Here is a 15,684-nt window from a genome sequence, read left to right as displayed (position 1 = left end):
CATTTATATGAATTTTATATGACGTACAAACTGTAACATAACCTGAAAGATGCTCTTCATTGTGTCATGAAATTATATTTGTTACAAAGCCCAGATTTAATTTTACAATACCTGAGGAAACAACAGCAGTCACACATTGCATTGATATACTTTTTTATATCTCTTTGTTTTATTACAATTGTTCTTTGATTACAAAACATGGTATACAGTGTACAATGTGTACTATACATGATACATTGTGGTGGTGTGTGGCCTTTACTAAATTACTTTGGTTGTAGTGGACTCTTGAAACTGATTCCAGAGAATGGAGACCAAAGTTTTTTTAAATTGTTTTTAAAAAACTGCACACTTGGCTAAGTTAGAATTTTTACAAACCATATACTGGGATATTTTCTGTAACAATGCCAAATTCAAATGGAGAAAGAACAGTGCTCTGCATGTAAAAACATGAGTGGAAGATTTATTTACCTGTACAACCAGTTGTTCCTTTCTTCACAGAGTATCCCAGTTCACAGTGACAAATGAATGATCCTTTAGTGTTCTCACAGGTGCCACTTAGACATATGTTTGGATTGAGTTCACATTCATTGACATCTGCAGGTCAAAATTAAAAACAATTTACAGCGTTCACAGTTTCAGCACATTGTGCAATTGTTAACTGTCTGGAGAGGTTCTATATAGCCCTTGAGTGATGCTCTTCTGAATATTACTAAATTCATGACATTACTTTCAATCCATTCTCATGTAGTCAGCCTAATACTTAGCCAATAACTACTGGAATATTAGCAAGAAAACTACAGCCAAGTCTGACCTAGACAAGTCTTCATATCCTCAGATGCCATAAATCCATCGTAGCATAGACATCGATATTCTCCAGGTACATTGGCACACTGCCCTCCATCACAAATGTCAGGATTGTCCTCACATTCATCAATATCTGGAAGAGATATAGTCAATAAGTTTCAATTTACATTACAATATACAGAGAAAACATTTTTTAAAGCATACTAATAGTGTTATTACTCAATACACACTGATAACAGTGGTGCCATCCTTTAGGCGATATATCAGACTGAGGCTCTTTCTGACAGATTTTTCTTACTTTTTTCTTACTTAATATACACTAATATTGTTTGCTGGTAATAAACTGCAGATTATTGTTCAATAAACTGGCAGTAACTACAAAAGATGCCATTGTGGAGTATACCATCTATCACTGTCCACCATGATATCCATCACTAGTAAAAGACCAAAAACAATGAAATTTAAGAGCATAAGAATGCACAGAATGAGAAAAGGTCACTCAACATAACTACCATGTTCCTTCAACAGATCATGTACAATTTGTTTTACGAAAGGTTTAATCCAACCCTTTTAATCTCTTGAGAATAGTTTTGCAGTTACCCTTTGGCCCCAAAGGCAAATCAAACAAAACTCCAACCTTACTTACATTATACATCCTAAACCTATCCATATCTTGGTCTATACTTATCCTTATAACTCTCAATTCCTTCTTAATTAGATATTGAACCAGCTTTTTTTAAAGTTATAGATGCAAATTTAACTGCTTTATTTGATATATCCACAGCTCTTTGGGGAAAAATATCTGTTTAATCTCAGTCTTGGTTGTAGTTTGTTAATTTTATACTTATGCCCTCCAGTCCTGTGCTTACAGTCAATGTTAAATTACCTGCTTGAATCTACAATAACCATTCGCCGGTTATTGCCGAAACAGTTCAGTTGTGACAGACTCACTTTGCTTGCTGGGAGTGTATGTCAGGAATTCAGGTGATCCCCAGAATCGTGGGCCCAAAATTCTCCACCCATTAAAATGTGGATGCATGCTCAAACATCCTTTCATGTTATTGTCCCAATGTTACAATTGTTATTTTAGTTTTTATTTAAAAAATGATTTGTTATTTAATTTGTTTTTAAAATTAGTTCGGATGGGCCAAATTCTTCCTAAAAATATGGTTACATTGCTTCTTTAAAGGAAAATACTTGAATGAAAACCAGTGGATTTAGGCCTGCCTACCGCCACAATTCAACCAGCCTACACGATAGGATCCTTTTGTTGTATACCCTACACTCAGCCTTTGCTTCTCTAACACCAAGCTTCTCTATGTTTCCCTTCTTCCCCTCCACCACTAATGACAGCTCATTCAATCACTACAATCCTGCCCTTTGGAAGTCCCTGACCAGTTACCTTCAAATTGTCTCCTCTCTCCCTGCTTTCAGAAAACCTCTCAAAACCATTTTTTGACCGTGCTTTTGGTCCTCTATCCTAATCCCGTGTCTTTTTCCCTCCAGCTCAATATCCACTATTTTGTTCTCTTTAATGTATTGGAGATATCTTCCTGAACATGAGAATCACTACACAAATGCTATTGTTTCACATTTCCTGTTTCAATATTCACCGTAAATTCATGTACATTAAGAAGCTTCTGCCATTATGAACCCATCCATTTATTAAACGCTATCAGTCTCTTACATATGCACCTCGCCATGTAGCTTGGTGTGATCAGTGAATGCTGTAACATTTATCATATAGATTTAAGGTGATTGGCAAAAGAACCAAAGGTGACATGAGGAAAAACTTTTTTACTCAACAAGTGGTTAGGATCTGGAATGCACTGCCCAAGGGGGTGGTGGAGGCAGGTTCAATCATGGCTTTCAAAAGGGAACTGGATAAGCACTTGAAAAGAAAAAATTTGCAGGGCAAGGGGGAAAGGGCAGGGGAGTGGGACTAGATGGATTGCTCTTGCATAGAGCCGATGCGGACTCAATGGGGCAAATGGCTTCCTTCCATGCTGTAACCTTTCTAGGATTCTATTCTATAATTACAAGAATATCCTCATCCATATCATTTATAACTTGCGTGGCCTGCAAGGGACGCTGTAAAACTGTACGATTCACTGACTGCAAGGGACCATGTAGAAGTGCATGAGTCATTGAACTGTAAGGGGACCCTGCAAAACTCCACGGGCCAGAACTTGCTGTCAAAATAATGGTGAGGCTAATGGCGCTTTCCATTATTTATGTGCAAATGCTACAGCAACATCAGGCAAGGGGCAGATGCGCGGTTAAAAATGTCCGTCCGAGATGCGCCACTCCGCTGTTAGCTTCACAAAAGTGGCATCTCGCTGGCTGCCTCACCATTGAAATGCATTGAACAGCATGAAGTTGCTGCATTTGCGTGGTAGATATGAACTAAACTTGCCACAGAAAGTTAAGTCTTGTCCATTTCAGTCTAAGTACCCTTTTAATGACATGGTAAGTGTTAGTTACTGCCAGTCAACCTCTCTGGCTCTGGAAATTAACTAATACAAATGTGGTATCTCATTCCTTCAAGTTTTAATTGTTGTTGGAGATCTTAAAAATGTAAAATTTTACATTTTTAAAAAAACTTCTTTCTTACTGTTTCTTTTCTTTCTCTCTACTTCTCTTTCTGAACTAATTTGACATTGAATCCACCCCTTTAATTCAATCTCCTTCTCAGTCCTTGAACTGTCAATTTCACAATCCTTCAATCTGATTGGTTAAGGAGATACACAGATGCTTGCCCTGTTCACAGGTCCCAGATGTCGTGTTTCCCTCGCTGCGACGTTCTCAGCTCGCACTTTCAGCAACTTGCTACACACAAAATTTAAAATCCTAAACGGGCAAGGGCAAGTCTAACTAATGGCAGATACCGTTAGACACCCAGCCACAGCAAATTATAGCCCCACATGTCACTGAACTACAAGGGGATGCTGCAACAGCATGAGTCAATGAATTGCAAGGGACCTTGCAAAACTGCACGAGTCACGGCATTGCAAGTGGATCCTGCAATACTGCACAAGTCACCGAATTGCAAAGGGATCCTGCAATGCTGCTGGAGCCACTGAACTGCAAGTGGATCCTGCAAAACTGCACATTCCCCTCCAAATCACACGCCATCCCGACTTGGAAATATATCGCCGTTCCTTCATTGTCGCTGGGTCAAAATCCTGGAACTCCCTACCTAACAGCACTGTGGTACCCTCACAACATGGACTGCAGCGGTTCAAGAGGGCGGCTCACCACCACCTTCTCAAAGGCAATTAGGGATGGACGATAAATGCTGACCTTGCCAGCGACGCTCACATCACATGAATGAATAAAAAAAACTCCACGAATCACTGATTGCAAGTGGATCCTGCAAAACTGCACGAGTCACTGAACTGCAGATGACCCTATAGAAGTTCAAGTCAATGACCCAATCCTTATTAGAGGAACCATATCAAATGACTTGGAAAATATAATTAGACAATCTAGTGGATTGTCAATCAATTGTTACCTTTCAATGGATTGTAGCAGATTTGTGAGTATGACCTGTTGTGTCTGAATCATGTAGAATATTCCTTATGCTGTATATTGCTCTATACTAAATAGAACAATCATAGCATTTTCTAAAATGTTGTTCAGCATTTTCCCCAATATTGACATCAGGCTAACTGGTTTACAATTTCTGGGTTTTTGAATATTCAGATAACATTCACTATGCTTCATTCATTATAATGCTTATTATTAAAAATATGGACATCTGGAAATGATTTCAAGGCAGGAATTTCACCTCAGGGTTTGTCTTTGCTGTCATACTTGCTTATGTGATTTGAATCCCTCGATGAACTCATGGCCTTCTAATCATTCCCAAAGACCCATTATTCAGTGTGTAATTACTGTTAACTCTCCTACAAATTAATTGCTGGCCATTCATAAACATTAAATTATTAACTTGGTTACTGGCAACACTATACTAATTTGAACATCAATCTTATTAAGTCTTGTGTACATGAAAACATGCTTTTTAAAATTGCAAACATTGTATAATGTGCACCTGTAAGAAATTATAAGCAACCAACCTCATACAAGAAATATCAGTTCTACTTTTGACATTTCTTATTGAGGGAGAAGCCAGTTTTGGGGGGGGGGTTATTTCAATATGCTCCCTCTAGTTAGGTAATGTTAAAAATAATTTATCTCCTTTCTAAGGGTAAGGCCCTCCATTTCAGGCCTACACACAATAGGCAGCTGATGTGTTGAAGTCAATGACAACACTAATCAGTGAACAGCTCCAATAAAATCCCATGGATCAGTCTCTGAAGTCAACCAGAGGTGACAACCTTGAAGTAATTCAGTACCTGCCCAGCAGTAATGTGCACTTTATATTGAAACTACATTTTTCTCCCTTCCCTCATAATATTACGTTATTCTTTAAGGCAGGGATGCCCAAATTTTTATTTTTGTGGAGGTACATAACATGGAACCTTGAGAGTTTCATATGAAATTTAAATCCATGTTCCTACTGATTTGCATATATGCCAAGTTGCAAATACTAGTAGGTTTTGATGTTCTGATTTAGTATATATCCATGAATGAGGCAACAACAATAAGAACAGCCCTTTTCAAACCTCCAAGTCCACAAAATTTAAACAGGGCAAACCAGTGGAAAAGAAATACAAGGCTTCAATGTCTGGATTGCCAGGGTTCAGCAGCTGTAAGTGGGCACTGGTTGCAATTTTGACATCTCTGCTTTAACTAAGATACGTAACACAACAACAGTCACTGTGCTTCAAAAGTAACTAATAGCATGACTTAAGATGTTACATGAATTGATGTATTAAAAGGGAACATTTTTGCTGAGTTACTGAATACAGACAGCAAGTTCTGCAGAAAAAGCCAAAAATATTCCTGTGGTATGCTTATGACCTACAATTCAGGTCCAACTTCCCAATTGTCTTGATTGGCAGTGGGAACATTTTTCTCCAGCAGAGCTGTCAGTCTTTATCATTGATTTCATCTGAGTAAAAACAGCTGGGAGAGCATATTACAATCATGGCTCTTCTTGTCAAAGCACAATACTGCTTGTCTTGGCGTAGCAATGCCATCAACGTTGAACAGAAGTGCTAGTCAGGTCAGCAGCTGATGTTTGAAAAAAGCCAAATTTATTCTTATTAACGGGAAGCATATTCTGCTAAACTGATTCACAATTGTTAACTGTTAGAAAAGTTGACATCAAGCTCCTCAATGGATCAATTGGTTAAGGCTATGTAGCTTGGTGTGAATTAGCTGAGCTCATGGATCTGGGATGTCCCAGGTTCAATCTCAGTCTGTGCTAAGTTACCTGATCTCAGTTGGCATGGTGGTAAGGGTATTACAATTGGCTTCAGCATCCATGACTCAGGAAACTGAACACTGGCACAAGGTTCCATCTCCTGATGGCTATCCAATGGCCCCAGCTAGGATTGCATGTGCGGATAGGGTTGGGTTTGGCTGTTATGCCCCTGCAGTCAAACAGCCTGCTGATACTAGCTGGAGTCACATATGAAGATTGGTAAGGTATCAGAGAGTGGTAATGGACACATATCCCAGCAAAGTAGTCAACACCTTCAAGAGGGGAGGAGAGAAAATTGGCAGAAAAATAAAAAAGGGAAGTATCTGTACACTAATTACTTATCTTAGTGAACTCTTATTAACATGTTATAGTGAGCCTGAGCACAGACATTTTGTATAGAATGTCCCTGGTATGACATTATAAAGCTGAGCTTCTGAGAATGGGAATGGGGGGGCAGTAGACACATACATTCATGATGCCACATCGAAGGGTATCAGAGTATGGTGCAGCACAGAAGGAGGCCATTTGGCCCATCAAGCCTGTGCCGGCTCTTTGAAAGAGCTATCCAATTAGTCCCATTCCCCAACTGTTTCCCCATAGCCCTGTAAATTTTCCCCTTTAAGTATTTATCCAATTCCCTTTTGAAAGTTACTTCTGAATCTGTTTTCACCACCCTTTCAGGCAGTGCATTCCATATCATCATAACTCACTGTATAAAAAAATGTCTCCTCATGTCGCCTCTTTTTTTTGCCAATCACTTTTAAATCTGTGTCCTCTGGTTACCAACCCTTCTGCCATTGAAAACAGTTTTTCCTTATTCACTCCATCAAAGCCGTTCATGATTTTGAACACCTCTATCAAATCTCTTCTTAACCTTCTTTGCTCTAAGGAGAACAACCCCAGCTTCTCCAATCTTTCCACGTAATTAAAGTCCCTCATCCCTGGTACCATTCCAGTAAATCTCTTCTGCACCCTCTCTAAGGCCTTGACACCTTTCTTAAAGTGTGGTGCCCAGAAATGAACACAATACTCCAGCTGAGGTCTAACCAGTGTTTTACAAAGGTTTAGCATAACTTCCTTGCTTTTGTACTCTATGCCTCTATTTATAAAGCCAAGGACCCCATATGCTTTTTTAACGGCCTTCTCAACTTGGGCTGCCACCTTCAAAGATTTATGTACAGACACCCCCACGTCTCTCTGTTCCTACACTCCCTTTAAAATTGTACCATTTAGTTTATATTGCCTCTCCTTGTTCTTCCTACCAAAATGTATTACTTCACACTTCTCTGCGTTAAATTGCATTTTTTTTATTATTCGTTCATGGGAAATGGGTGTCGCTGGCGAGGCCAGCATTTATTGCCCATTCCTAATTGCCCTTGAGAAGGTGGTGGTGAGCCGCCTTCTTGAACCGCTGCAGTCCGTGTGGTGAAGGTTCTCCCACAGTGCTGTTAGGGAGTTCCAGGATTTTGACCCAGCGACGATGAAGGAACGGCGATATATTTCCAAGTCGGGATGGTGTGTGACTTGGAGGGGAACGTGCAGGTGGTGTTGTTCCCATGTGCCTGCTGCTCTTGTCCTTCTAGGTGGTAGAGGTTGCGGGTTTGGGAGGTGCTGTCGAGGAAGCCATGGCGAGTTGCTGCAGTGCATCCTGTGGATGGTACACATTGCAGCCATAGTGCGCCGGTAGTGAAGGGAGTGAATGTTTAGGGTGTTGGATGGGGTGCCAATCAATTGGGCTGCTTTGTCCTGGTTACTGTCGAGCTTCTTGATTGTTGTTGGAGCTGCACTCATCCAGGCAAGTGGAGAGTATTCCATCACACTCCTGACTTGTGCCTTGTCGATGGTGGAAAGGCTTTGGGGAGTCAGGTGAGTCATTTGCCGCAGAATACCCAGCCTCTGACCTGCTCTTGTAACCACAGTATTTATGTGGCTGGTCCAGTTAAGTTTCTGGTCAATGGTGACTCCCAGGATGTTGATGGTGGGGGATTCGGCGATGGTAATGCCATTGAATGTCGAGGGGAGGTGGTTAGACTCTCTCTTGTTGGATTTGATATGTGTTAACAGAAAATCCCTGAGAAACACAAACCACCATTCTGCCAGCATTATGTGCTAGTTCAGGGGAATACATTTTCCTTTTGAACTGATTCCAATTGGTCATATTACACCTCTTGCTATAATTATTTGATTTTACTGGGGCACAGATATTAACAAGATGATCTCCAATCTAAACATTTTTCATTTCAGTTAAAAAGCATACCAAATAGTTTCTAGTCAGTTAGAACATCCTTCAATAATATTTCATGTGAATTAGTGAATATTCCTAATAGATCAATATATTTTGGAAAGCAAATTACTCCTGAAACTACTGAACAGTCTGTATTTATACCTTGATGATGTCTGAATATCTTATGCCATACCTGTGCAAGATCGCTGGTCGGGGAGCAATGCATAGCCACTCCTACAGCTGCATTCGTAACTGCCTTCAGAGTTTGTGCAGTAAGTCTCACATCCTCCATTCACTATTGTGCATTCATCAATGTCTGAAACAGAAAGCAACTGGTATATGAGTTTTACAGTCTGGGACAAGTAATGATTAAACTTTCAATTCTGAATTGGTGGTATGACCAGTGTCAGGTGGGGAGAGGAAGAGAAAATTAGTTAAAAGTTGTAGTGAGATTTGATAGCATCACTGGTTTTGCAATCTAGAAACAGCAAGTTTAATGCCCAGGTCACCAGGTACCATTCCTGCCAGCTTTAATTGTTACAAGGCGGTGTACTGATGCACCCATTCCTTTGTTTATATTTTTTGATGGATAAAGCAACAAAAATAAAATTAAAAAACCTTAACTAGTATTCCAGGGTGGTGAAGTAAACTTGTAGAATACTTTTATATTTTATTTTACAATCAATTAGGTTCTGAGTATGAGATTGGTATTCTTTTTAGAATAGTATATATTCTAAATGTTTTCCATCCTGTCCCCTTGGAAAAGAAACAAAAAAAGGATTAATTGATGGTTGTAATGTTTGCCTCTTGCATGGCCTTTTTTGTGTGTCTATGGGCTGGATTTTCCTGAATTTGCTTCTACAGGGATAGGGTGGGACTTTAGCCCACCACCCTGACCCCGTGACTGCATCCCCACTTCCCACGCCAGGATTATTAGGTTCATTTTGGGCTCCAGGCAGGATCACTGCCAGCAAGCGGGTGCCTACCAGCAGCCCCGGAAAAATCAAGGCGGTCGTGCATTGTGGCAGCACGTGAAGAGTTGGAAAGGATCATTAAATGGGCCACAAGACTGGATGAGTTAATTTACTGATGGCATGGCTGAGAGCGAAGTCTTCGGGGGGCAAGAGATTGGTGGGAGAGCTGGCGTCTACTTGCTCCTCTTCTTTCATTTGCCGCATGTGGGGCTATTCCTGCTGCTGCCCCAAGGCCTACTGAATTGGTTCACCTGGTGGTTGTGGGAGTGGTGGAAATAGAGGCAGACAGGAGGGAAATGTTCCTGGATTCTGGGCTCTTCTCCCCCCTCACCCACATGCAGCAGGCGGGAAAGAAGGGACCAGCAGTGATCCCAGCAAGAGGAATAATCAAGTAGGAGTGTGAGGCAGCAAAGTCTTCACTGCTGAATTTTGTCCCCCTTATAAAACTTTTTTAAAAATCCTAGTGGTTAAATATGAGGGGAGTTCACCCTTATATTGCATTAAATCTGTTGCAGATTTATACAAATATCTGAATTTTGTAACTGATTTTAGACTTTGGTAAAAAATTTAGGCTTAGTACACCACCAAGACCACCAAAATACAGATTAACTGGTCATTTATCTCACAACTGTTGATGGGACCTTGCTGTGTGCAAATTAGCTGCTGTGTTTGCCTAGAAAACAAATTAGTGCACTTCAGAAGTAATTAATTGGCTGTGACGTGCTTTGCGATGTCCTGAGGACATGAAAGACTCTGTTCCATTTTAAGGAGTTTTGTTAGAAGCTTGGTCACTAGGTAAAGAGAAAATTAGCTGAAAATCTTTATCAAATCAGACTACAAGTGTACTCCATCAACTGATTGTGGTGTGGCACTGCCAGATATCCACAGTTAGCTACATTAAATGTAGAATATTGCCATCATAACTCAGCATTAGGGATAATCTCAATACTCCTGATGGGTAGTTTCTCCTCACCCACTGCTTACTGATGTGATCCAGGATGCTACATGGAATCTCAGAGGCCGATAACACAGATCCCATGCAGTGCTGTTGGTGCTTTTCAGGTGCTGTTTGCACTTGCACACAATTGAATTTATCTAACCTGATAACGCAAGATCAGCTCATTTGAATGTTTTTCTGGCACCCACAGTACACCGCTCAAATTTCAGTTCCCAGCAGCCAGTGAAAGGCTACTGACTGCCTATTGAGCATACATGTTATTTTTCTGGCTTTATTACCCAAGAAAGAAATCCCTTAGAAATAATATCTCACATTATAAACTTCGGATTACTGCTGTTTTATGTTGGTCTACTTTCCCCTTGGTTTTCTCTCTTTGCTGAATCTCCCTACCCCCAACCAGTGCAATCCTAAGCTGAAAAAGTAGCACTGGCAATACTGATGTTGGCCAGCTGCCAGGATGTGTGTGTGTCTGTGAAGACTATCCATCTAATTTTGCTTTCCCCAGATAGGTGGAAGGTGTGCCTATCCTCTGCTAAGCACTCTACAGTAGTGTGGCTTTTTAACTCAGTGGGGAGTAAGGGAACAAATCATTTTCCCACCACGCTTCATGTTGAGGCTCCAATGGACTAAGCCCCCTGAAATTTTGGCACCCACAGTACACTGCTCAAATTTCAGTTCCCAGCAGCCATTGAAGGGCTACTGGCTGCCTGTTCAGCATACATGTTATTTTTCTGGATCTATTACCCAAAATAGAAATCGCTTAGAAATAAAATCTCACATTATAAATTTCTGATTACTGCTGTTTTATGTTAGTCTTTTTTCCCCTTGGTTTTTTCTCTTTGCTGGACCTCCCTGCCCTCAACCAATGCAATCCTGAAGCTGAAAACGTAGCATTGTTACAGTTTATGTGACTTAAAAAGAGTACTTACCAACACAACCTTGTCTGTCAGGTGTTGCTTGGTAGCCAGTATTACAGGCACATTGGTACCGTCCAATCATGTTGACACAGCGACCATTTTTACAAAGGTTGTCACTCAACTCACACTCATTAATATCTATAAAATTGTTTAAAAATATTTAAATTAGACAGAATAAGTTATAAAAAGAAAATGATTTAAAAAGACATCACGTTCTGATCCGAAGGATAATTTAGGTACATTAAGGCAACACACTTTTGCATATTTGGAAATAGAACGCCAAGAGGGTGTGGCAGAAGAGGTGAGCAGCAGGAGCACAGTGCCCAGACCTTGGCTGCAGTGCAGGAAGCGCTTTAATGACCTAATGAGGTAAGGAAAGTGAATACAGTTGCTGATACACCCACATTCTGTGGTGTACACCACCACCCTCTCTCACTCTTGTCTTGGGAAGCCTACTCCATCACATCACTCCTCACATCCACTTAAGTGTCAGCAGCAACCATCCTTTACTTTCTACACACATTCTCACCTCCTCATTTATGCACCCACCACTGCCGCTCAATCCAATCCTTATGCAATCTGATGCCTCTGTCTGATAGTCAGCCTCACCGAATGCATTGCAACCATCGAGTGAATCCATCACCTTCAGGCACTCACAGGTCTGTTTTTACACCTCTTGTAGGAGAAGAGCGCAAAATGCAAGGGAGAGAGCGGGGACTGGAGGTGGCCCTTCACAAACTGTGCAGCTGACAGATGAATATGAGAAGGCCATGAAGATAAGTGGGACATCTGCATCCCTTTGCATCAGAGATGGAGAGACTGGGAACCCACATATGCCCAGTGACAGAACTTCAACATCTTTCACACACATGATGACTTTAATTCATCAATGACTGAACTATGAGAGACCCGAGTATGGTAACTGGCAAGATTGTTACTTTGCCATGACTAATTCATATCGCTTTCTGTTGTCTTCCAGTGCCTTCAGGCATAGAAGAATAATGTGCTGAGGTGGATGGCATTGATTCCTCAGAGGACCTCATTCCTTCTGAGGGTGCGCTGTCACATGACATACAGCCATGCACCAGTGCAGACAGTGGCACTTTGCTGGGTCCTGTTCGCCAGTTAGTTGGGTTGTCAACTGGTGATTCACAATTCAAAAATGAGCACGAGCAAACACTGGTGGCAAGGGCAGCTGTGGAGAGGGGCGCAATCCTCTCCAAGCTCTGCTCAGCTGGACATAGACGTGGAACCCCGGGGGCCATCATTGAGAACGAGAATGATTAAGGTACAGCTTCACCTTTGCGAGGTACTGGAAAACGTGCCATGCACACTCTCCACAATAGTGGAGAGGATGGAGGAGTCCAAGTCCAACATTAGTGGATTGATGTTGCAGGTAATTGCGAGAATGTCTGCCATGGAGAGAGTGGCTGCCTCCATGGAGCTTCAAGCACGGCTCTCAAATGAGTCTATGCAGGCCATGACCACGGCCATGCATACTTTGGAAACCAGCACATCTGCCATCGTAAACAGGATGACAGATACCTTATCCGTGGCCCTACAACGCGACACGTATGTTTACCAAGCTGCAGTCCAGCAGAGTGATGGGAGTGATGTGGCACTGGCCCAGGACAGAGATGATGGCGAAAGAGAACATAGAAGTGGGAACTCCACTCAAAGTGCTCCCACATCTCACCTCAACCAGTACCCGACATCCTGCCTCCTCTCCCGATGGCTGCGTCTGCCCCTGCACAGGTGCAGCCGGAGCAGTCTTTGGCAGTGCTCTAACGAGCTCTAAAACCTACAGGTGGTAGGCCAAAACCATCTTGGCATTCAGGGCAAAGATCGGAGCAGCCTGCTACTACCTCTGCTGAAGCCACAGGGGATGCATCACGTAGAAGTGGTAGGAAGCTTAAGTTCAAGCAATTGTAGTTCACCAAGAGTATGAACAAGGATGTTTAAAGAAATGTTATATTGTTAAGTTTCATTTTTTTTAGATTGGCACATTAAATGTATTGATTGGCCACATCTTGGCCATTATTGTGTCCTGAGTATTAAGTTGCCCTTTCATTTTCTTCACGTTGAATGCCAATACACAATTGTACCCATTGAGCGGATGTGGAATGCATATATGCATGGTTGAAGGACTTTTTGTGCAAAGGGGTGGGGGGGGGGTGGTTGCAGGTGGTGGTGGTGATTGTGCCAGGCAGCCTGAGTATTTCAATGTCTCTCTTTTTCCACTGTTATTAAGAGAACTTGTAAGAGATGAGGGCAACCCTGGCAGCAAAGTACGCAGATGGTCTGGTGATGGTGCCCCATCTTCATATTCCTCTTCCTCGTCCTCCTCATCCTCTTCTTCAACGTTGTCACCAACAGAGAATGCTTGACAGGCATGTTCGCCCTTCTCCACCTCTAAACCTCTCTGCTGCGCTATGTTCTGCAGGACGCAGCACACCACGATTATTTTGGAGACCCTCGCCAGCGAGTACTGAAGGGTACTGTCAGATCTATCCAGGCACCTGAAGCACATCTTCAACAGGCTTGCTCAATGACATACCCGGTGGTCATGTAGCTCTGGTTCTATCGTTCTTGTGCCTTGTTGGTGGGGTTCCTCACAGGTGTCATGGGCCACGTTTGGAGGGGGTATCCCTTGTCTCCAACCAGCCAGCTCTTAAGGCCATCACCTGTTTGGAAGAGGTCTGAAATGTTGGACTGGGTGCAGAATGAATGCATCATGACAGCTGCCAGCGAGTCTGGTGTACACCCGCATAAATTGTTTCTTATGGTTGCTCACCAGCTGTGCATTGATGGAGTGGTGGCCCTTTCGGTTTATGAAGACTTCTAGCTCAAGTGGTAGTCCTCTGATTGCCATGTTTGTGCAACTGATTGCGAAGTGCACCCATGGGAAGCCAGCCAGAGGCGAAACCCACTGCCCGTTCATTCTGGCTATTGTCGTTGCGGGGGAAGTTCACATAATCGGACGCCTTGGCAAACAACTCATCTGTCACCTGCTGTATACTTTATGTGCAGACAACTGACACAACCTGGAGATTGAACGTTACACCTTTGAAGGATCCAGAGGCAAAGAAATTGAGGACAGTGGTTGCCTTTACTGTGACGGGTAATGTGTGGCTACCAGGTCCAGCAAGGAGCAGCTCTTCCTCAAGGAGGCTGCAGATGTCTCGACCACCTGCTGACTAAATCTGAGCCTGCGTAGGCACTGCTTCTCAGAGAGTTCCAGGAAGCTCAGCCTCTGCCTGTATACCCTCTCACGTGGGTAGTGCCTCCTAAGAACATAAGAAATAGGAGCAGGAAATGGCCAATCGGCCCCTCGAGCCTGCTCCACCATTCAATAAGATCATGGCTGATCTGATCCTAACCTCAAATCTAAAGAACACAAGAAGTAGGAACAGGACCCGGCCACTCAGCCCCTGGGCCGGCTCCGCCACCCACCGGGCCTTGACCGATTCGAACTCAGCTTCATGTCCAATTTCCTGCCCGCTCCCCGTAACCCCTAATTCCCTTTACTTCTAGGAAACTGTCTATTTCTGTTTTAAATTTATTTAATGATGTAGCTTCCACAGCTTCCTGGGGCAGCAAATTCCACAGACCTACTACCCTCTGAGTGAAGAAGTTTCTCCTCATCTCAGTTTTGAAAGAGCAGCCCCTTATTCTAAGATTATGCCCCCTAGTTCTAGTTTCACCCATCCTTGGGAACATCCTTACCACATCCACCCAATCAAGCCCCTTCACAATCTTATATGATTCAATAAGATCGCCTCTCATTCTTCTGAACTCCAATGAGTAGAGTCCCAATCTACTCAACCTCTCCTCATATGTCTACCCCCTCATCCCCAGGATTAGCCGAGTGAACCTTCTTTGTACTGCCTCGAGAGCAAGTATGTCTTTTCTTAAGTATGGACACCAAAACTGTATGCAGTATTTCAGGTGCGGTCTCACCAATACCTTATATAACTGCAGCAATACCTCCCTGTTTTTATATTCTATCCCCCGAGCAATAAAAGCCAACATCCCATTGGCCTTCTTGATCACCTGCTGCACCTGCATACTGACTTTTTGATTTTCTTGCACGAGGACCCCCCGATCCCTTTGTACTGAAGTACTTTCCAGTTTCTCGCCATTAAGATAATAACTTGCTCTCTGATTTTTCCTGCCAAAGTGCATAACCTCACATTTTCCAATATTGTATTGCATCTGCCAAATCTCCGCCCACTCACCCAGCCTGTCTATATCCCCTTGTAGGTTTTTTATGTCCTCCTCACTCTCTACTTTCCCTCCCATCTTTGTATCATCTCCAAACTTTGATATGTTACACTCGGTCCCCTCCTCCAAATCGTTAATATAGATTGTAAAGAGTTGGGGACCCAGCACCGACCCCTGCGGAACACCACTGGCTACTGGTTGCCAGTCCGAGAATGAACCATTTATCCCAACTCTCTGCTTCCTGTTAGATA

The 15,684-nt window shown here is 42.5% G+C and overlaps 1 protein-coding gene across 2 annotated transcripts in view; it reads right to left on the bottom strand.

Annotated features, from left to right (window-relative positions):
* The window catches only part of LOC137304686 (fibrillin-1-like), a 462,162-nt gene that overhangs the window by 123,431 nt on the left and 323,047 nt on the right, over positions 1-15,684 (bottom strand). For both annotated transcript variants that reach the window (XR_010958610.1, XM_067973343.1), the window contains exons 28-31: positions 11,222-11,347; positions 8,554-8,676; positions 812-937; positions 469-594 (exon numbers count right to left, since the gene is read on the bottom strand). Coding sequence is in view for 1 of the 2 variants with exons in the window: in XM_067973343.1 (XP_067829444.1) it covers positions 469-594; positions 812-937; positions 8,554-8,676; positions 11,222-11,347 (501 nt within the window). In the remaining variant the exon portion in view is untranslated. The remainder of the gene's footprint in view (positions 1-468; positions 595-811; positions 938-8,553; positions 8,677-11,221; positions 11,348-15,684) is intronic.

Source organism: Heptranchias perlo, chromosome 38 (genome assembly GCF_035084215.1).
Source record: "Heptranchias perlo isolate sHepPer1 chromosome 38, sHepPer1.hap1, whole genome shotgun sequence".
Lineage (NCBI taxonomy): Eukaryota > Metazoa > Chordata > Chondrichthyes > Hexanchiformes > Hexanchidae > Heptranchias > Heptranchias perlo.
This window is presented reverse-complemented; position numbering and strand designations above follow the sequence as displayed.